The 24,104-nt window shown below is 40.1% G+C and overlaps 1 protein-coding gene across 1 annotated transcript in view; it reads right to left on the bottom strand.

Annotated features, from left to right (window-relative positions):
* LOC104514573 (glutamate receptor 3-like) overlaps window positions 1–23,498 on the bottom strand; it is a gene marked incomplete at its 5' end in the record, with an annotated part of 79,542 nt that extends 56,044 nt beyond the window's left edge. Inside the window, 5 exon segments of the mRNA XM_010158302.1 lie at window positions 1,687–1,854; window positions 4,699–4,753; window positions 4,755–4,843; window positions 6,320–6,373; window positions 23,311–23,498. Coding sequence (XP_010156604.1) covers window positions 1,687–1,854; window positions 4,699–4,753; window positions 4,755–4,843; window positions 6,320–6,373; window positions 23,311–23,498 — 554 coding nt within the window.
* Window positions 23,499–24,104: the final 606 nt, after the last annotated feature.

Here is a 24,104-nt window from a genome sequence, read left to right as displayed (position 1 = left end):
TGGTCTCAGTCTGGACGGATAGGTGTACAGGCGGTAAGTCATTATCATTACCTGCTCATATGAATCATCTGAAGGGGAAGTATAAAGTACTTTGTTTCAAAGAAAAAATCTTTCTTATTTCCCTGTATGAAAGGGTGAGATATTTCCATTTATCACTTATCAAAACTGACAAGCTGTCATCTCAGGCAGAAGGGGTAACAGCCTGAAACTTCAGTAGGGGTAAATTAGCTTTAATATTTACTAAAATACTGTAGAAATTACAGGAATAGGTGATGGAAGATTAGTGAAAAGGACACTGTTCAGGGCTGGTGACTGATCTGCTATTTACAGTTTAGAGATGGTGCAATCAACTCATTATGGCAGACAAGGCCACATAAAACAGACAAAATTCCTTGAACCCCAAACTATCCACTGAGCCAAATTCAGACTGACATATAAGCTGTGATTTTTTTTTATCAGTAAGTGGGTTTGAACCTTTCTTAAAATAGTTTATATCATCTCAGGGGTCTGGAAGAACATGTGAGTTATTCCTGTCTCCAGAAAGCTAGAGAGGTGGATGGGGCCTTGAAAGCTAAATTTGCCCCTAAGTGGTCTTATCAACTGTGGACTGAACAAATGTATTTGTAGGGTAGTTGACACATGCAGACAGATGCCTGCATAAGGGGCGAGAGCAGGACGGACAGGATGGGGTCCGGAAGGTAGTGTGGGATGATCTTGGGTAGCATTTGTTGGAGGTGTATATAAACCACACTTAGAGGACTTTGGGCAGCTAAAATACAGAGCAACCATCTGAATGTCAAACTTCTGCTTTTTTTCCAATCATAAATTGAGAGAAAAAGTTCATAATTCTTACGAATTATGTTTTTTAAAGAAATTAGCTTGAATAAGGGAGTGCCCTGTAGTAGCGTTGGTTTTCTCTGTTGACATGAATACCTCGTATCTCATTCAGAGGAGTTTTACGTTTTGCTTGTAATTAAGTTCAAATGGACAGTACAAATTCTTTAACTATTATGAAGGTTGAATTTAATTAACTCCTCTTCAAAAGTGTGTAATGCTACATTAGTGAACGTGCAAGTTAAGGCATTTATTAGGAAGTGACATAATAGCATAAAAAGAGCTCTGGCAATATGGAAGTGAACCATTTCTCTCACTCTTAAGAGTGATACAATCTGACTGTAATCTTCTGTAATTCATTATAACCTTCTGATATAATCCTTCCAATCTGGTAATTGAACAAAAAGCAGTAATTAAGCTTAGTGTAGGAAGGCTGACCTAGGATTTGTTTATACCTAACATGGGCTTAATTCTGATCTCACTTGCTCCAGTTATATGCCTGCATTAATATAATCAATTCTAACAGGTTTGATTTAGAGTCACAACCCCAGGGGGATATGATTTTGGCCAAAGTTTTGAAAGCTAATTTGTTACGCCTTGCCCTCTACTAAATATATTTTAGCAATCCTTTTTGGAGTTTGTCATTAAGTTTGTTTTTTATTTCTTTTTTTTTTTTTTATTTTTCCGAGGACCTGAAGCTGTTTGCATGAAGACAGAAATTCTGTGTACATGGAGTAGTGGTATTTTGCTAGCCGGAGTTAAACCACGACAAGTAGGATGCAAGCTCGGTCTCAGCATAATCGCTGCTCCTGTGGAATATACACATTCATTAGCTGGTATGTTTGCCCTTACCATTTTCAGCGCTCTTTCTATATCAATTCCTTGGCTCCATGGTACTGCAGGGTTAGCCAGGCAGTCTCCAGCACTACCTCTCCTGGAGACATCCACACGCTGTCTTCGGAGGTAACGGAAAGCCTCTGCTATGACTAGGACTGCATCATGGGTCAGTGCAGATGTATACTGAAATTGATGCAAATAAAATATGGTGAAAAACTGCAATCTCAGAATTGTCTCAGGTTTATCAGGCCTATCCTCTTTGTTAAAATACTCTCAGAGGAACTATGCTTGCAAGCCCTTTTGTTTGCTCTCTGTCTTGCCACAGGTGGTTTATGGAGTTTAACAATTCCATCTATTTCAATTAACAAGTCAAAAATACTTTCATTTTATATTTTTCATTGCATATAGTGGCAAAATAACAAAACCAGGTTATAGTTGCATAAAGTTTAAAATTAATCAGAAGCTTGCTCATCTAACTGAGATCACTACAAAAGTCTGCAATTCCATGCTGGCCCATACTGCTACCAAGAGCAAAGAGGAGCTCATATATTCTTCTTGCTTAGAGTATTTTTTTTTTTAACAAGATTGCCAAGACAGTTTTGAATCGAACTTAACATAAATCATTTCTGTTTGTACCACAGTCCTGACCAGGTAGCAGCTGTGGCAAGGAATAGATTACTTTTCTTAGAAGACAGCTATACAAGCAAGTAATCACAAAATACACTTCAGGCATTATATCTCCTTGGTAATCGCCCATCTGCCTTCTCTTACTCCACGGTAAGTTTGAGGAGGGCGGTAAGATTTGTGTAGCAGCAACTCTTCACCAAAACCTCCAGACTCCTTAACTTCTTGTTCATGTTGCTGTTAACTTCACCCATCACTTGTTGGATTTATCTGGTTCCATCCCCCCTAATGGTATAAAATTGGTATCGTCTATGAAACATCATGGAGGTTTGTTTTTTCCACATTTTTTCCACATTTATGTGTTTGTCTGAAAGTTATTCCCTCCTAGAGCAGCCCAGGCATATGACATCAATGGTCTTCACCAGCATTACAACACACCTATAATTTAAGGTCTATATAGAGGAGACCATCTCACCATGTACATACTGGGAGCAATTGAATGTGCTCCATGTGCAAGACCAGATTTCAAACTTCTTGTAACTGCCCCTTTTTATTTCCACAGGGTTTGTAAGAGAACAAAGAGAAGTAGGTGTATGTGCCTGTACTGGGTGTCTGCCCTTTTTTTGGCTGTCTGTGTGATACCATAGAGCTCAATTAACCTCTCGCTAGAGTCGGTGCCAGAAGACACACTGCCCATGCGTGAATTACAAAGGTGGAAATCCAAGTTTCAACTGCACATTCAGCTACTCTCTTTATGGATAAGACTTATTAAATTCAGAAAAAGTTCATTCACAACTGGTGGTATTTCTTTAAAATGTGTATTATCTTACTGCAAGCTCTTCAGCTGTAGGCAATCGGCACAGAACAAGGTGAGTCCGTGTGTGCAGACCATGAGAATCGTGTCCGATAAAAAAGAGTGCAAAGGTAGGATTGTGAAGGCGGTTGTACAGCAGTCATACTTACTGAGTTTTAAACAACAGCAGTTTATAAACTCTGTGTGTGGGGTGGCTCCTGCTCTGAGTGTATCTCAGTAGAAGCGTTCTACTGATCCTGCCCACCCTCACCTCTTCCTGAGATGCTGTGCAATGATCACGCTCTCCTCTTTTAGTAAGTTAACAAAGTTTGTATGTCCCGTTCCACACAACAACATAGAATCAGATAGTAATTTTAAGGTATTTGTTCTTGTATTAAAAAAATATTGTAATAGCTGTCCAAACTAGCACTACATAAAACTTACACGCTGATAATTTTTTCAGCAGGCTGCACCAATTGTCAGTAACCTTAATGCAGTCCCTTCCAAGTCATGCCAAGAGAGCTATCTAATTTTCTACTTTATTTGAATTCCACTTATAAATGCATGAGCATGCAAAGAGAAAAAAAGAGAGAGAAGGGAAAGGCTGATAAAATACAGAATAAATTAAACATCAGGGCTTTAATCTCTAGGCAATTTTATTTCCTAATCAAAAATATTGTACATCAATTTTTAAGTATGCTTTTTGTCTGATTGACAAATACTGTGCACATTTCTATAATGAGTGGTACATTTGTGGAAAGGTAATGTAATCTTTGTGTTTGTACCATATACTTAAGATTATTTTTTAAGGATGGAGAATAATTTTTCCCTCAAGGTAAATTGCTTTCAAGTGGAATAAAATCTTCCCAGGTTAACTTTATATATTTCAGAGCTTTTAAGATTAGTGCGATACTTATCTTTCCTTCTGCATCACTGCTTGGAAGCTTTAGAAAGCAGGCTTAAGTCCTAATCAACAGGGAACAATACACTAATCCCAGTTTTGTGGGCCTCTGTTTGCTTTTCTTTGCTTCCTCTGAAATGCCAGCAAGGCTGTGGGATGGCATGGGATTAAGATAAATTTCCTTCCCCACAGAGATCACATGATCCCAGGGAGGGAAAAGCATGCCTTCGAATGGCATTGGCAGCCCCGCAGCTGGTTCCTGTTCTGTCTGTAGTCCAACACAGTGCTACCGCCTACCCGTGTAACCCCCACGCGCTGGGCTGGACTGGGGTTTTCCTTCCTAGCTGGTATGATATTCTTCTCTGAATACCAGTAACCCACAGTTTGCATGTTACAACTAACATAACTAGACCTCCTGCCCATGCTAAGACTAACTTAAGAAGTTCAAGTTACAGGTTTTTATTCAGCTGCACAATGACAGGATTTGCAAGACCAAGTGTTGACCTCTGAGGAACTCTCACCACACTGGGCACTTGTGTCCAACTAACAGGCTCTGCCCTTCTTTCTTCTGGAAGGGCAGTGAATGTTGCAACATAATCTAACCAGGGATCTGTATCATACACAGGCAGGTATCTGGGGTTAAAAACCCGCAAATAAAAGTTAAAAGCAACTCATATAGTCTCCATCCCTGTCAGGGTAAAATAAATACCTTTAATGGCGAGTTTTTGGCTTCAGGGAATTCCCTTTCATCAAGCCTCTTGCTGAACCATTGGGTTTTCATTATTAACAATCTGGAATCCAGTAACGTTGGCACCTCCGTGCATTACTCTCTCCAGAACAATGTCTGTGAAACCCTGGGAGGACACATGTAAAAAACAAGAATCATTGCCATCCAAAGTCCCATTTCTTTGGCTCAGTTTTACCTGCTACAAGGGTAGCACAAAAGAAACAGATTAATTTCCCTCTTGTTAGCTAAAAATATTCTACCAAGGAGACAATTACTATCATAACTGGGATTGTAATAGTGCTATAGAATAGAATTTAAAATATCTTCTTGTTCAGACCTTTGCGATAGAAAGCTGCACTGTGGTGCTATGGCGATGTGGTACGTAATATTCACTGGTCAGAGAGAAAACAGCGGGGATATGTGAAGTACTATTTCCTCTTTTCTCCTCTACATCATGAAAACTGGTCAAAGACCTTAGCAAAGTGTGCACAAAGGTTCAGCGCCGGGAGCAGAAAGCCATTAAACACCCATAATGTTCTGCGGAGGCAAAGCCTCCTGGCAAGGCAGTTCTCCGTCACAGCACTACTTAGCATTTCACTTGCAAACAGAATGGTATGATTCTCTCCCACTCTGTTGTTATTTATACCCGAGGCAGTAAATCGGTGTCTGTTTGATTAGTATGACTTGATTGCAGTCATGTTTATCTGAATGTCAATGGTTACACATGCTAAAAGGTAACCCAGAATAAGAACCGTGTATTTCTATGCACATGCTAATCAGTGAGATCATGACTAGCTCTTACAATGCAAAATGACACATCTTAAAGTCATAGAGTACTGATACTTAATAAGAGTATTTTAAAATTTGTCTTTTATGCTTTAAACACACCAAAACACGAATACACAGAATATTCTACTAAATGGGATTGCTAGCTTAAAAGTGTGAGCTGTGCAAAAGCATTTTTCCACTCACAGTGAAACAGAACCCAAAAATTAGTCTTGCTGCAGGATCAATTACAATATAATACTTTTTCTAAGGAACTCTAGCAGATGGTGTTTCAAAGGCGTCATAAACATCCCTGAAAGTCAATTCTAGAATCCATAAGAAGCTCTGATACAGATAGAAATTACTGTCTTGTCCTGGTAGGTCAACACATACACAGGCACAACCCTATGCTCTGAAATACAAAAGAACAGCTAAACTTATGACTAGTTGATGGAATTGGTCTATTTTGCAGCTTTTTTCCCCACTTATTATTATTCCCACAAATTATTTTTCCTCAGTGCTTAGGTTTCAAATATGTTACATAGAAGATTATGGTTATCACGTATCTTATTTATGAGGATACAAATTAGTGAAAAACATATAATTAAATCATTATTTTAAAATTAGTAGAGGGTATGAGCTGCTTAGACAAAAGAAAGACCACAATTGAATACAAATGACTGCAGCATACCAGTTCTAGTATTTTCTGAAGTAATTTCTCAAAATGCAAGAATTCATTCATGGATCTCCTCTTTTGCTGATTAAAGTTGACACAACCTGAACAGAATATATTACCCTCTAAACCTTAGCAATACTTGTAAAGAAGGAAAGCTCTTACCAGGTTAGCTAACATGTAGTGATAGCCTCTAGAATGTTTGCCAAGGATTACAACCTGTGAGGAGAAAAAAATGACGTGAATCAGTTGTAAAAGGATGACTCTTAACTAGTGTAAAACAGCTACAGAATGTACATTTTGGTAATCCTCTACACCCAATCGATGGGCAGCATGAGTATTACAGATCTCTGACTTCACAGACATGATGCAGACATTTTTGATTTTAAAACACATGGGCAGAGTACACGAAGTAACTCACACGGCTGAGAAGACTGCACTTGCAGAGATGACCTTACCTGTTAAACTCCCCCTTGTGACCACAGTGCCTCCCTGGCTGACCAGGTCAATTTTAGTTATCAGTTCAAGTATTTTGGCTCTGAAATGAGGGAACACTGGATCTGTTTACTTTGTTCCTTGTTTGTGTTGTATGAGAGGTGGGCGACACAGCCCAGGCACTCACTGTGTTTATTAGACTGTACCAGCACAGCGGGGCTCGGTAGCTCCAGGTCATACAGGGGTTTTCCTGCCATGAGAACCCTGGCTACGCCTTGTCATCTATGAATGAACCAGAGTTACCATGTCTCTGCAGCAGGCTCACCAGCAACACCCCTTGTGCAAGATTATGTCATTGCACTTAGCACTATTCCCTTGCCTTCAGACTAGAACCTCAGTAACATCCATCCGCTCCACAGCCATCAGGGGGAACCATGTCCAGCAGTAAGAATTTAATCAATAATTGTGGTGATTATGTGTGTGTCAGGACAGAATCAAACTTACCCAGACTTGAACTAATAAAAGATAAAAATAGCAAACATAATGCTGGTGATATACCACAGGTATCACTGACTATATCCTCTAGCAGCTCAAGTGAACAGATGATGCTTTTTGACGGAGAATCATCTGAAAATCTATACAAACCATGCTAACGTACTTTGCCATGGTCACAGATAAGCGCTCCAAATGCCATATTCTAAAAGACATCTTTTCAACATGACCACTTATGTCTTTGCTAAAAACAGAAGACATTTGAGTCATTGACTTTAGATATACTGCTGAGCCTGTTAAAGTTCCTGATTAAATTATTAAGTTCCCAACTGCCTCTTTGGGTTGTCTTGTCCTTAATAGATGTAATTTCTTTTAAATTCACATTTAATTCTGTAGGAATTTGCATACTTCCAGCAATCTGAAAATAAATTGCTGTTCAGGTCCTCTTGAGAACTGTATGTACACTCTGTTGGTAGAAAGCATCTGCTTTCCTACACTCACATTTGTTTTCTATGGAAATATGTGCAGGCTTCCTTCAGATCATCTGGTGTGCATGCTATTTGCATACTGAATTCTCTGTATGTTTTAATTTCACCTTACAGGCAGCGATTTACTTTTAAAAGGTTAGAGACAAAGAACTTGTTTAACAACAACAATACTCTCTGTCCTTTTAACCTTAATAACAAATAAGAAAGCATTTACATTTCTATCCTGGAATGTGTTTATTTAACAGAAAAATACCATCACAGATGAAGTCAGAGGCTGTAAGAAAAACATACATGGAGCTGCTACAAGCACCGGGAGCAGTACTGTAAAGAGGAAATGTAGGACTCATTAGCATAGATCAGATAAACTTCCATCTCATCTGATGTCTCCAAAATGACCAGAAATGATTGTTTTGTCCCTTAGAGAGGCCCAACGTACTACAGTCAAGCTTCAATTCATGAAGCATCTTTCAGAAGTGACCTGCCAGTATTTCTACTCACACTATTAACCCAGTTAGTTCATAATTATTTAACTAGAGATAAATAAGATCTTAAACATCTTAAGAATGTTTATAAAATCCACTATGCACACTGTCCTAAATCTTACCAAGCACAACTCTCCTCCATCACTTTCCACCCTCCACCAACAGTCCAGAATCTTGGATGGAGCTGCTGGATTAGCAAGCCCAGCAGAAACAACCACAGACATCAGTGTTACTCCTTGGGGAGCGAAGGGATGGATAAAGCTTTTTTATGAAGAAGGAAAACAGGAGTATAACAAATAAATCTCATCAACTGCTTATATATTGTGAAGCTTATATAGAAAGTGGGATATTGAATAGTGGTGGTGAATAGAAAGCCAGGATTACAGGACGAGGATTTCACAGAGCTACATGTCTTTGCAAAGTTTCACTTCCGAGACTTAATATTGCTTTCACCTTGACTGAAAGAAAAGCTTATAAGATTTTATACTGAACAAAGGAGGAGGGAAAAAAAAAATAGCTGGAAACTATCATGAATAATTCAGACTTCTGATCCCACATAATTCTTGCCTTGTAGATAAAAAGATCATAATGTCAGGTTTGATATAGAATCAAATAAAGTTTGTGTTTTTAATTAACTCTTCAGATATTTCCAATTAATTAAGAGAAAATGTAGAGGGAACATAATTAAAATGTATCTGGTTTTAAAATGAAAGTCAAATCTGCTGGCCAGCACCAGGCTTACTGGAAGTACAGACCTATATGCCAGATCTGAGAAAATAAGTCAGAATTGCCAATTTTAGTTTTTCATTTGCCTGGGGAAGTTATTTTTTAAATGAAAGCATGAAGACAACTTGGTTTCTAGTGCATCAGTAATCGTGATAACAAACAGGCAACTTCAAGTTGGCAGTTGCCTTAGCTTTTACATTTTTCTAAGAGTTCTGGAAGATAGCATTATAGAGATTAACTCACTAATATTAAATCGGTATGGAGCTTCATGATATTTATAAAGCAATAATAATAATTCTCTCATGATGTAGTTCAAAGGCTACACAACACCTAAGAGGAGGAACAGTGAAGAGGAAGCAAAATACCTGTAATACTACCCTCACAATTACACCTTTACCTTTTGACTTACTCTCTACTCAAATTACAACCACAGCTAGTTCCTGGTTTAGAATGTGCATCTGTGTTTTTTGGCCATGGAAATTAAATGTTGGGAGTTAAGGGTGAAGGGAATATTACAAGGTGAACCCCTAGATGAAAGTCAAGGCAGGGAAAGTATTTTAAACAGTAGTGATGGAGACAGATCTGGGGGTTTCACTGGAATATTTCTCCAAGGAGCTGACAAGGAACTAGAATACTAAGAACAGAGTGTGTAGGTGAGCAGTCGTAACAGACCATGACAGGGAAGAATGGGTTAACAAAAGACAAGACAGTTCAAAAGAAATGAAGTGACAGAATAGTGAAAGTTGGGTAGGTGGGCCTCAGCAGCCATACTTCGTCTTTTAAAAATATCAGCAGTTTGCCTGACTCATAAAAGGCAAATATTTTTTCTTTTATGGATGAAGGAAAACACAGAACAGGTGAGGCTGGCACGGGTCCTTAGAGACTGCCTATTCCAACCCCTCAAAGCAGGGGCAGCTAGAGCAGGCTGGCTTAGGACTGTGCCCAATCAGGTTTTTCAATATCCTCAACACCAGAGATTCCACAAGCTCGCTGGGCAGCCTGTTTCAGTGTCTGACCACCCTCACAGTAAAAATTATTTTTCTTATGCTTAAACAGAATTTACTGCGTTTCAGGTTGTTCCCTTGCTTCTTGCCTTGTCACTGGGCACTGCTGAAACTCTGATACTCAGTGAGACTCTCCAAAAAGAGAGAGTCTGGCTCCATCTTCTTCACTCTTTACCATTTCGCTCTTTCCCATCAGGTATTTGTATATGTTATTAATATCCCCCGAGCTTTCTCCTCTCCAGGCTACACAACTCAAGTTTTCTCAGTCTTTCCTTCTACATCAGATGATCCAGTCCCTTAACTGTCGTAAGGGCCCTTCACTGACTTACTCCAGGATGTCCACATCTATCCTATACTACTGAGCCCAGAACCGTACATGGCACTTCAGATGCAGCCTCACCAGTAGGGAGTCAAGAGGATCACCTCTGTTGACCTGTTGACCATGCTATCCTATGCAGCCCAGGATGCTGTTGGCCGCCTTTGCTGTGAGAGTACAATGTTGGCTTGTGCTCAACTTGTCTGCCAGGCCCCCAGATCCTCCTCTGCAGAGCTGCTTTCCAGCCAGGAAGCCTCTACCCAGCCTGTACTGGTGCATGGGGTTATTCTTCCCCAGGTGCAGAGCTTTGCATTTCCCTTTAGTTGAACTCCATGAGGTTCCTTTCTGACCACTTCATCAGCCTGTGAAATATTGCAGCACAACCACCTGGTGTATTAAACACACCTAATTTGGTATCTGCAAACTCTCAGAGAGAGTGCACTCCATCTCATAACCTTCAGATCATTAATAGAGAGGTTAAACAGTATTAGCCCCAGTACCCCTAGGGTACTCCAATGAGTAACTAGCCTCCAGCTGGCCTCTGTTGCTGGTTGCTGATCACAACCCCCTAAGCCCAGCAGTTCTGTCACTTTTAAATTCACCTTACTGCCTCTGTGGGCTTTGATTTTAAAGTCACTGAAAAATACAAGCTTAGTGGATATGCTTTGCACCTCTACCTACAGAAGCAGCTATCATGATTTTGGCAGCAGTGAAAAGAAAACTACCATGTCCAATTAATACCTGTCTGGATCTTATCTCCCCTTCATTTGAAACGGTTGCCATCTGGTCAGTTTAGTCTGTTTAATCAAAGTTATTTATCATCCTTTATTTACAAATGAAAACAGAAAGAAAAAAAATTGGTCACAAAAGTACAGACAACCTCATTTACAGCTCAAACCCCTGGTATTTTATGAGTCTATTAGATCTTTCCATAAAATGCATATGCTGACAGGCAGTATTGCCACAAAGAAGGTCTGAAGATTTTTACTGTGCTTTTCCTACCTGACAAGTGGCAGAAGTATGCCACTTAAATGGAATGACAGGCAGAGATCTGACCTGCTGTAATGTGTCTTTCCATTTCAACCACATCTGGGAACAATGAGGCAGTTTAAGTCTAGAACACTTCTTTCCTAGGTTTTAAAAAGACAGCAAGGAAAATGAGATTTCCTATATGCTCAAAGTAAAAAAATGATTGTTGTCTTTGTTGAGGTTATTCATGCATTAATTTTGGTTCCACTTTTGCAAAAAGCCTACATTTAACTTCACAGGTTACTACTGATTTTTAAGTATACGTGTAAGTTTCTGAGGACAGGAGTAAGCTACCTCCAGTTGAGCAGTGCCATTATACCTTGCTGTAGAAATACAATTATGACACCTTTGCCTTCAGAGCAGTCTGCAAATGCCAGAAGTGATGGCATGATTCTTTCTTTTCAGTAGCAAACAAGCAAACCAGATAAATGGACTCGGCTCTAAGAAAATTTCAACAGCATCATCAGGATCAGCTATCAGTGCTGATTGCACTTTGTGGGAACAGCATGGCTATCAAGCACAGCAACTGTCTGGCAAGCCTAAATTGTTGTGGAGCAGAGTGTCTTCTCTCCTGGGTAGCAGATCAAGTGTTTTCCAACCTATTCATAGCATTTCATAGAATCATCGACTGGTCTGGGTTGGAAGGGACCTTAAAGACCATCCAGTTCCAACCCCCCTGCCATGGGCAGGGACACCTTCCACTAGACCAGGTTGCTCCAAGCCTCATCCAGCCTGGCCTTGAACACTCCCAGGGATGGGGCATCCACAGCTTCTCTGGGAAACCTGTCCCAGTGCCTCATCATCCTCTGCGTGAAGAGCTTTTTCCTGATATCCAATCTAAATGTATGTGCTTTCAATTTAAACTTGCTACCCCTCATCCTATCCTATGTCTGTTCTGAGGATGGAGTTACTGCTCAGATCTGAGCAGCTCCTACCTGATAATGGACTAAATGATGGAAAAGCTGTGCCCTGTGATGCAGCACCCTATTGGACCAGTGGCACTGGCTGATTTGGCCTTTAGGACACACTGAACAAAGCAGGGGAAGAGGGTATAAGGGTGACAATCCAGAGAGTGCAATAAAAGCTAAAGTCAAGGCCCAACAAGCTTTTATCAGTATGTTGGCAAGGACGTTTAGCTTATATCAAGTGGCATCTGCCATGTGTTGCATCTCAGCTCTGTTTCTACCATGCCAGAAAAGGAGAAATGGAAGAAACCCTCCAGCTGGAAACCCGAGTCCTCTCCCTGGCCTCCCTCCCACGCTGTAGACCCTTGCTGCGGTGGGGGAGCTGCCCATGGGGCTCGCAGCCACTGCAGGGCTGGTCTCTGGGCTCACTGCATGGCTAACAGCAATGTACTTACCTTCCACAGAGTTACTCTGCCAAGAAAGGTGCAATAGTGTTTGACAGCCATACATAATCACTCCTCGCTGCATTTATTTTGCACCGGTCATCCCCTGTCGTGTAAATTTTCCAGACAGGAGCAGGATAAATAGGAGAAGAACAGAAAATAAAAGGTCTTCTGAAATGTGAACAGGATTTTCCTCACCTAACCAGATGCCACAGTAAAAATAAGATCCCTCATAACCTCAGTAGATCCATTTTACTGTAACTTGGCAGAACCCAGTCCCCTGTTTTCCAATCTACACACATTCTCCTGCAGAAAGAGCGAGCTCCCTTTGAGGATTATAAACACTTGACAAGGCTGATCTTCCCTCAGTAAGTTTCTAAAAAATAGCTTCTATTTTTTTGTGTCATGATTTTGTCTCTATCGCACCAACATACGAGGTTCCAAAGGAACCGCAATCCCATGCTGGAAAAAGATAGGTCACTGCTAGTGGTGGTCTGTCACAGCCAATTCCACAGAAAGAAAGCCACTTCCACACTGGGTAGAAGTGGCTTTCCTCACTCAAAGTGCCAAAACATCTTGACTGTAATTGTAGTGCAAACGCAGGGAAGGCAATTTATTTTTTCACTCAGTATTAATGGGATGGGAATCTGGCCACCAGGGATTGTGATACTGTAAAATATGCAGTAAACAATGATTTCATTTATATGAAGAATGAGTACTATATTAAATTTGAGTTAAATATTAAATGAAGAATGTATTAAATATTAAGATGAAGATCCACACACGTACTATTTGTTGCAGATAAAAATAACTGCATATATAGTTGAGATTAATTCATCCACCATTTCAGAGGCTTCATGTCCTTTAGGGAATGTCACAAATCCATACACAGTCCCAACTGATGGATTTTGTATTTTTGTGCAGCATACGGACCTAAGAACTTTACTTCGATGCAACTGCCACCTTATACATTTGTGACTAGACCTCATAACCAAAATCCTACTTTCCATTATAGCACAGTATCAAGATAATTTCTTTGGGTTATAAAACATTTTTCAAACAGCTTTTGGCTCTTCTGCAATGTATCTCACGCGGGACATAATCTTCTAGAGAACAGGAATCTCCTAGAAGAGGACATAAACGTGCATGGTGGAAGTAGGGATCTGAGATGCCTCTGAAGCATTTTATTAAAGTTTTTCCTTCCCTGGCCCCCTTCTCGTGCCCTTGTCTCTCTCCTTCATGACAGTCACATCAAGAACGAAATTTTCCTTTTAGGCCATTTCCAGATAGATGATGGTTGTGTAAGTTAGTCCTTGGAGGGTAATTAAATGCAACATCTGAAAGCTGTATTGTACTTCGTTCTCGCTCCATATGGCTAAACTTTCTTTTCCTATAACTAATCTGACATTTGCTGATTGAAGATTGTGTAATGGAATATGCATTTAATTTGTGCATAAAGGTTACATTAGAAGTTACTTTGGAAAAAAAAAAATTACAAACTGCAACATAGGCTCTGAGGGCATGGTACTTTCTCCTAATTTTTTTCAGTGTGATGACTAAGTCTTCTGTGAATTTTCTATGCCCTGAAACAATTTTCCTAAATTCATTTTCCTTGGTGTGACTTAGCATTATTGTCAGATTAACTAATCTGTTGGCACATTTATTGTTAAAGGACATATTCTACTGTGAAACGTCAGACCCCGGAGGACACCGAGATGAAGTTTTATGATCCCTGGTAACTGACATTCATAATCACAATTATTTACTCTTTAAGCTGAATAAGATTCATTAAACAAACTTCTTCATATCAAAATCTCTGCTTTGTTTAGACAGATGAGGAGTTTTATCTCTCTCAGAACTGCATCTCTCTTCACAACTCATGTCCTTCAATACAAAGACCTGCATGTCAAAATCAATCAAAACTTAAGCTACCCTTCAGCACTTGAAGCTATTTCACTACAAACAAGATCAGATACGGAGGGCTGATACAATCATAACAAAAATTCTTTGCAGCGTATGAAAGGGATACCCAAAACTGCAGAGACCTTTGTCCCTTATTTTGCCAAGATATTCTCAGGAGAAGATATTTATTCCCAGAGAGCTTCCTTGAAGAAATGTGTTATAGAAATTTTTAATTAGGGAATTTTTAGATTCTTGAGTGAGATTAATAAGTGAAAATCCAGTTTTGCAGCTGTGTTTATGGGAAGTGACTTAAATATGTTACTCTGCAGCAGTGACTTCCACACATAGGTCATTTTAGGAAGGAGATCATATTTTAGTTGTCTAAGCACTATCAAAACTGACTTCCTGACTAGCATCCTTCCCTAAGTTTCACAACACCTAAAGTCACTTTCACAAAGACTATTAATAACAGTAATCTTAATTTATTATTACTTTCCCAAACCTGCAGGAATCACAAATGCACTGTCATACGGTTTGAAGGCATATTCACATCGTTAACAAGGAGTTCCTTCGTGATGTTTGCATCGTGTGACACAGGACATGACATCTAACTGTCCCTTTTGCCTTTCAACACTGTGAAACTGTACGCTGAACATTCTTACGAGAGCTCTTGCAATCGCAGACAAACATAAACAAATTCACATTGCTTCTTCTCATGCCCCATAGGGAAAATGAGACTACTTCAGAGTTAGTTGCTCAAAATATAAAAGGATGGCTATCCACTGGGGGAAGAGAGGAAGAGTAAACTGAGGCACACGGTTTTCATTTTAAAATTACATAAATTTCCCATTTTCTCCATACTTCCCATAAGCATGTCAGAGTAAAACCCCAGTATTATTCCCTGGAATTGAACAAGAATATTTGGAAATGGAATTCTGCTTATATAAACCATTACTACATATCAGGTTCACTTCCAACTATTATTTGGATATAACCCAGAAGTGTCGCAGTAATTCAGTCCCAATGCTCACATGAGAATCTTTTGGAAGGGGTTTTGTACTGCAGAACACTGCCTTCAAGCAGACTGAAAAATACTGAATAGCAGCCATTCTTTTTTTTTTTTCTTTTGAGCATTTCCTTTCCTTTCTAAATGCCGTACGAAATTAAGAGGAAAAAAAAAATAATCAGTGCCACCTCCTTTAGGAAAAACAAGGTTACTTTTTCTTATACTTTTTATTATAAATGGAATTTTAGTCTGACTAGAATTGCATTCAATTTGCTCTTTTCAGTGCTTCGAAGGAGTTTGAAAGGTTTATTTTTCTTTACTATAAACAGTGCTTTGCAATACTCCCCAAATAACTTGGTGCATAAAACCATGAACCAAGAGATTATGAAGAGTTAATTTATTTTCACTAGACCTAGCCTATGCAGCAGGGGAGGACGTTTTACTTGTATGAGGCAATAAAGTGACAGCAATATTCTTCCTTTCTGATTCTTTACATGCATTTTCCCAGGATAGAAGGTACTGAGAGTATTTTTAAGGATCTACGTATAATGTTGATAGTTTTATTCATAACACATTTTGGAAGAATGAGCTTCCAGTACTACATATGCCCTTATACTTACATGTGCATGATGATGGTGTGGCGCAAATAAATTTAGTTTAGTAACATGGGCTTTTTTTAAGCCTGGAAACACTACCTTCCTCTTAAATAGTTATGCTGTTTTCCATCTTGAATACTGTGGGATGAGTTTGTATTTGAGGTTTAGCTGATGTCTTACAGGGCCTGATTCTTTATAAATTTAGCCCAGGCTACCCCTTCTAGCTTTCATCTACTCCACAGAGGCCAGTGGAATTGTACTGGCATGAAGGTGGGATACAGATAGGAATCACATATGAACTATAATTACAAGCAGTGTGCGATGTGCACTGGGATGGTACTTTGCCATATTATGGCCTGATCCAAACCCATTCAGAGCCCAGAGCAAATGCATCATAGTTCTGGATCACACTTAAGGACCTCATATTTAGGTACTTCTTCCTGCAAGACTGCAGCTATCAGTTGTTACTGTCTTATATACTGCACCACCACTATCTGCGTTAAAAAACCCAGTGGGGTGGTCCTCACTCCAGAAATTTCGCTATTTGCACTGTAGTGTAACAGTGCTTCATGAAATGCACTTGGGTACATCTTGGTGCATGCTGGGCCCTGAAAAGCACCAGTGGTTCTCATCCTCTCCCAGATATGTGATTCATATTGCACCAAAACCATTAATCCTGGCTTAGTCAGTAGTGGAAAATAAAATAAAATTAAAAAATAATAATAATAATAATTAAAAAAAAAAGAGACATACGCTCTTGTGCGGCTTTTCTTTTACTGAGTTAGGACTTCTTCCCTTGTAAATGAACTTATGAGACACCAGAACTATCACGCTGTCTCTGGTGATGTACAACGCCTGTTTGCACAGTGGTATTGTGCTACTACTATTCATTTTGATAGTGTGTTTCCTTCCTCTCCCTGCAGTTGGTTCATCTGAATTGTCGCCAAGATGGTTGCCTTGGAAACTAATTAAGGAAAGCCTTTGGTTAGAAGCGGAGTTTCAAGCATTAAACTATTTGAGAGACAGATGCAGAAATTAAGGTAATGTCTTCAAAGATGAAAGGGTTTGTCCTTTATATGGAGAAGAAAGAACCACATTAAATGCTAGGACTGTAACAAAGCAACTTCTATACAACACTGATACTTAAAACCTGGAAAAGATGTGTGAGTGAGGGGCTTAGAAGAGGTGAAAAATATTCCCAGAGCTATTAGGGATAGGGAAATGAACAAATACGTTGGGACAAAAAACTCAGGAGATCACACATTGAGCAAATTCTAGCCCGCTCTCCTTTTCCCTCAAATAACCTATCTTTAAATGACTTCTTGTGAATGTTGTTTTTGAAAAACACCAGTACAGCTAATGGAAGAACGAACCCTCTCCCCACAGACCAGCCATGGCATGAGAAGCATCAGTGTGTACCTTTGCTTCCCAAGTACATCAAAGGCAGGAGCGAGAGGCTATCTCAAATGGTCCTCAGGCTCAACTTCTCTACCAAGACTGTCAACAAGGGTAACAATTAGTGCCAGCTGCAGAGACAGCTCACATGGTGTGGACACAGGCTAAAATATGAGTGGGACCCTCGGAGGGCTTTCTAAGGGCAAACGCATGTGCACAAATACTGTGCACTGAAAAGCTGCAAAGAAAGGCAAACTATGCGGCAAACTGTGCTTTTACAGCTACCTATTAACTTGAAGTTCAAAGCAAATACAATCTCTCTGAGCACAATGGTATCAATTTAAATATTGTCTCCAGGATAATGTTCAGGGTAATGGTTGACTCTATAACTGCAGCAGCACAACTGAGAAAAGATTTTGGTTCCCTGTAAGTTTAATGGCAATGCAGAGGCTGCCATATAACTATGCCTGTAATTGCCAAAAAGCATACCACAAAAAACATGTTGTTGTAAAAATATGCAAAATATCAAAAGCAGATGCATGTGTGTGCATTGGTGTGCACATTTATATCCCATGAATTATCATAAAACATAAAATGAGTAATTGCTAATGTCACAGAAAAATAAAAACTCTAATGGTGGCTTCAGGTTCATATGCCTCTGGCATAAGAAACTGGAGTAGCTTGGCAGCGGTCTTCTACATACAGCAGCTTGCACATTTACGGTGAGACACTCTGTATCAATTATTATTATTACTGATCAGATACATTTAAAACTGTGCTTTAATGTCTTCTGAACACTTTTAAGCTTTGTGTGCCATTACCTCAGTCTTTCTGCAGGATGACTAATACTCTCTTAAATTCCTGTCATTTGGAACCTGTCTTGCTTTATGAAGGCTGGATGACGGCTTTGGAGGAACATTACTATTTGCAAGCTAGAAATTCTCTCCTCAGATAAGTGTGAAATGTGCTATATGTGGGGCAGATTTACCCAAGATGTTGCTTCTCTCTGCAATCCATCTCTGACCCTTTCCTAGTTTTACAGCGATAGGAGCAGGCCCTTTAATGCAGATACAGCTGCCACTTTTGACATATGTCCATTTTCTACTTACCTTACTGTAGCTAGGCTACAGTTCTGAGGGCGACTGACCTAAGTAATTCTCCTTTCCTCCCCACACACCCATATGGACCTGTGAGCTGCGGAAACTCTCTTGAATGTGATGGGAAAGAAGTGACCTTCCATTCTCCTGTAGATCCTGGTTCCAACAATACTCATGGGGACCTAATGAAGAAATGTCCTAAATCTCAAGTTTCTAGTTCATTGGAAACACAAAAATGAGCTGTACCACTTTCTGATTGCACTGTACATACTGAGTACGCTCTCGGAGCCTCAGCTGAACCCCCTCTGCCCTGCACAGCTCTGCACAGGGGGTACAATCGGGCTGGGACACCACTGCGACCCAAGCCCTGGAGAAGGCAGCAGTGGCACGCTCTGCTCTGGGGGCTGTGCTCCATGCGACACACACGGCACCCCTGGGGTTCGTAAGCAAAGCAGAAGCTGAAGCTACCCACAGCTCTCCTCCTCCTTCAAGCATCCCACTGTGTTTATAGGCAGTTACTGTATTTTTAATTGCCACAGAGACTACAGGCAAACCCACACCAGACTATCTGTTTATAATGTAACACATAAACCAGGAAGCCTACACGAAAGCGGCATTGATTTTTTTCACTTATGTCTTCCCTTATTGTTGTTTTTAATGGCTATTGGCCAACCAATTTTGTATTTAGTCTTATGACACCCCAAATGTGAAAGCTGTTGTGCAGTGAGCATGCTCCTCTCAGATCTGAAGAGCTCTGCAGAGGGATGCAGCTGTGGCTGTACTGAAAACCTGCAGACCATCTTCCTAAATCTCAAAATTTCAGACACAAAAGTCAAGCCATAGCCAGTGCTTACACTGGACAGAGTTCAGTCAATCAGATTACCCTTCTTAAATCCTATGGATGATTTACTTAAAGTTGTCTTTGACAGTTTGTCTGGCATTGTAAAATTCTGGGGACTGCATTCTCTACTGTAATATTGCTTCTGCTTTGAGAGATGCCTCCACTCAACACAGAGATTGCCTTGGAGCCTAACCTTTATGACTGTGTTTGGAGACAGTGTCCTTTTGATAAAAGCATCCGGTCTCTGGAATAAACAGGTCTTTTGTAAAGTTTCCCCATTTTGATCCTGAATGGAGTTTCTTCCTCCTAATATTCCCCTAGGAGATTTTCTTCTAAATGGACACAAAGCCACTCTAGTCTGAAATACAGCTTGTTATCTTGGGAATAAGAAAAACATATTTCTTAACTCAAAACCATGTCTCTAAATACACGGTTGAACAGGCTAAAGCATACTGTTAGTTCTCAGAAGAAAATGTTCCGTTTATGAGAACAAAATTTTATATCTATCTGTGAAGTAATACTGGAATATTTTAGCATCAAGGGACAAGAAGTGTGGGGAGCTTATGAATTTTGCATGACGTAAGTGTTGCTATCTGCATGCTTGAGAGGCCACTAGATGATTAAATTGGATATAGTTTTGTATGGAAGGAGGGATATGGATCCACGTGCTCAGTGGTTACAGAACTATAGGGCAAGTGAACAAACAGATGGTAACTTACAGAATGACTATTAATCTCTCTGCTTCCCCTTGCTCTGCAGCTGAAGCAACAGTGTAATTTGGGCAGGGTATCCACCTCTAGGGCACAATATGGGGTCCATCACAAGGTTCTCTGGAAGGGGAATGAAACCGGATGGGCTGAAAAGTGAAACCTGGCACAAAACAGGTTACCCAGGAAGAGTAGGAGCTGAGGTGTCCTCTTTCTCTTGCCTTATACTTACATACCAGGGAGAGACAGCTGGGACAGATCCTTTTCTGGGTACCCGCCAGCCCTGAGATGAGAAATACTTCATAGGGCAGGTTTCAGATCTTGGAAACACTGGGACATGCAGTTGTGCCAGATGCTAAAGGTATATGGAATACTCAAGGTCACTGACTCACAAGTCTGTATGTCACTGGAGGAAGGTGCAGGATATTCCAGCAGGACCTGAAGTCTCTGAAGAAAAATGCCAGATTCATAATTTTTAGATAAACCTATACTTTTTGAAGAGCAGTATACCCTGTTTCGAACTGGTTGAAAAAAGCATCAAAGGAAGAGAACTGCACTCACTGACTGGCCTGATAGAAGAGGTCGCTTTTATTTAATCCAAGCACTACCACAGATCCATGATATGCGGTTTCTGGAGCAGGGAACTGACAAGTTTGCTGAATGGCCTGGCCAAAAGCCCAAATGTCTGATAGCAAACTCAGCACGTGTGTCGACTGTTCAGCCGTTTACAGTGTGTTTATTTCTGCTATGACTTATGTTCTTGAACAAGTCCTAGTGAAGCTTCTGAAACCCAGGGTCACTGGCAAATGCTGCTGTTGTCCCTGAGAAAATGAAGTGGCAGGTGTCAAACATCCTCACCCTATTTGGAGGGAGGTATCACTCCCAGAAGGTGATGGGAGGGTTGACCTTTGAAGATGTGCTCCTGAGGAGGCTAAAAAAGGGAGAAGGATGGAAATGGGGCTGAGTCAGCCTATGCCAACCCTCCGTGGGACAGTTTGTCCATCAGTACTCCACCATAACAGGTCTTGGCTGTTATGTCTTGGCTTGGAGAGTCTTGGCTTCCCTTTGCTCTTCAAAGCTCTTCAAAGCCACCTGCAGTTACGCAGTCAGCATGCTGTTAACATGCTCAGATGTTATTGCCTCTTAGCTGAGCTGACTTTCTAGACTCCACACAAAGCACCAATTTGACTTTCTAAACTGCAATCTCTAGATTTGAAATATGCAAATCCAGAGTTATCTTTCCCATCTATGGCGTGCTATCAGCAAACACAGTTGGCTATAAAGAAGGCAAGTCACCACTCCCTTGAGCAAACAGGCTGGATGGATTTAAGTATCACACATATTTGTGAGATTTTTTTAACTACTTTATGAGAAGATAACAAGGTAGGCAGAGAAGATGGAAGGAAAAGCCTAAACCCAGAAATTCTTCAGCTGTTAACCTGGGGTCCACCATTACTGACTTTCCCTGCAGAAACTCAAGCAATTGCTTTTTAGTATCAAGATCAAAAAACCTCTGGAAATTGTTGCCAGAAGATACGTTTAGCATCACAGGCACCAGCCTGGGATCTGCTTGGGCAATTCCTTGTCAAGTGAATGGCAAAATAAATGGGACAATACTCTTAAAAAAGTGCTGCATAACAGGACTCCTCTTGTTAGACTGCTAAAAGGACATGATTAGCACCAGAGTATTTATCTTAGAAGGTATGTTCAGTTTGCTTTACCATCTAGCTTGGTTTCCTAAACAAAAGTTCCAAAGCCATTTTCAATATTGTAAATTAAAACAATTTTGCTCATGAGTATCTTCAATGAAATTAAACAGAAATAGTCATATTACATCAGTGGGGCCACATATATGACATAGTGTTTATGTGTGAAAATGTCTGCAGGATTTGGTTGCAAAACATTGGATTGATAGTGTTCAACTGATTGGCTAAAATTAGTTGATACAGTCCTAAAATCCAACTGCAAGGAAATGTTGATATCTTTTAGAAATATTTGTTATAATTTAGGATAGAGATTTCATGGAACTGTCACAAATGTATGTAAATAAAGTTCAAGAGAGGGACAATGGGCATAATACAGAAAAAGTGTCATCTAACAGTACAGAGATGGGCTACATACAATAATGTCACTAGAAAGACTCTAATTATACAGAAGTGAGAGTACTGTCCAGGGTACTGTAGAGTTTGGGGAACCCTGGAGGCCCCAACAGGAAATCTTTAGTTACACAGATGCTAATCACATTGATAGCTGGTTCAGAAAGCTGAATCACACATTTAATAAAATTACAATTTCACTAGGTTTAAATTTAGAATGCCTGCAGAAGAAACAATTTCACCAGCTTTTTGCTATATGGTTTGCCTGGCATATAGGTTTCATTTTAGACCCTCTAACAGTTTGATAATTTTTTTTTCCTCTCTCACTTGCTCAATATAAGAAGACATAAGAAGAGTGTAAGAGAGAACAAAATGCATCATTTTCAGAAGAGTGGGATGTGGGTATGGTGTTTTACATCTTTTGCAGGAACGTGACCAAACGAAAGAAAAAAAAAAAAAGGCTCCGTCCTGCTCCTGCGATGTGTGTCTGCTCCTAAACCAGTCTGAGCATGTGGCACAGCACAGCCGGTGGTGCAGGCATTCGGGGTAGCACTCTGGAATGGCCAGGGATATGGCCTTTCCTCTGGGGCAAAGCAAACACTGGGAAGGCCATGCCATAGCGAAACAGTCACCCAAGAGTGCATCTTCCCCAGTAAAGTTGTTTAGACTCTATCACCCACAATTTAAGCCTGTCAACAGCACTGGCTGTGCAGACAGAAAAATGGTTTTATGTATCAAAAAGTGCCAAGGAGCCGTTTGGACTACCAGCTGAATTTTTCATTAGCAATATTTCCATCTGAGAATTCTTTAGGTTGATTCAAAACTACTTCACTGGCTTTTTATTTCTTGTTTCACGTTCCACTCACCAAACTGTACCTGTCTTGCAATCCCTACAAGTATCTCTGATGCCAGTAATGTTACTCTGGCAGCTGAGGTTTTAGGTTCTTAACCTACTTAAAAATAATTCATTATTAACATTTGGGAAAAAATATCACAGAGACATTTACTGGTAGGTCACAAGTAAGTGCTGCCACAAACTATGAGCATCACTGATGCATTTTAATTTTACTAGGTAACTGGTCAGTTGCTGGGACTCACATCTCAATGGATATTTAATTAATTTCTAGAAATAGACATTTCTGGAAACATTAACCATGTCTTTCACATAAAGATCACAATTTCTGAAAAGCATATACCTGTTCCAAAATGGTGTTGATTCTGTCTACTTCACAGTCAATTAAGTATCTCTTTTCTTGTCGCCTGTCCATCTCCTCTATAATTCTTCTGAACTCTTGAACATCCTTTATGCTTCCTACAGATCTGGCTGTCACTTGCCAGTTGTTCTGTACTGCTGCTTCCATAATCGCCTGAAGAATGGAAAACCCTGTAGGGGGAAGAGAAAAAACAGCCATTTAAAACCAAAACCAAAACTATTTTGAATGTTTGACAAAGAGTTCACAAAAACTGGCATCATCTAAAGGGACACAGACTGGTCTGCAAGCGCCTCATTACCCGAGACGGCAACAGTGTAGGGACCAGTTTCTTCTTGCAGCTATGCCACCACCAAAGTCACTGACTTCAGCAGAATTGCTTGGCAGTATATTACTGCGAGGCGTATCAGAATCTGTCTAATATATCATATTATGATCCTCTCAGGGATGTTTATGGTTGTGCTGGGGTCCATGCCAGCTGAGAATAGGAGCTGCAGCCATTACTTGGGGAAAAGTCCATCAGCTTGAAGGGCCGGACAGAGGGGTAATTTGCCTGTGCAGACTGCAGCAATGGGTCATTAACTGGCAAAGATCCAAGCACTGCACAAGAATGCCAATTAAGTCATTGTACAGGTTATTGGAGCCACAAACCACAGGGGAATATTTTACTGATATTCACTTTGATTTCAAAAAATGTTTTTAAATATGGAGTCTAGCAGCGTTAACCACACTTTCAATGCTTTCATTAAGGTAATATCAATTCATTTAGCAGCCTCAAT

The sequence above is a fragment of the Eurypyga helias genome, unplaced genomic scaffold, assembly GCF_000690775.1.
Source record: "Eurypyga helias isolate BGI_N326 unplaced genomic scaffold, ASM69077v1 scaffold8819, whole genome shotgun sequence".
Classification (NCBI taxonomy): Eukaryota; Metazoa; Chordata; class Aves; order Eurypygiformes; family Eurypygidae; genus Eurypyga; species Eurypyga helias.
This window is presented reverse-complemented; position numbering and strand designations above follow the sequence as displayed.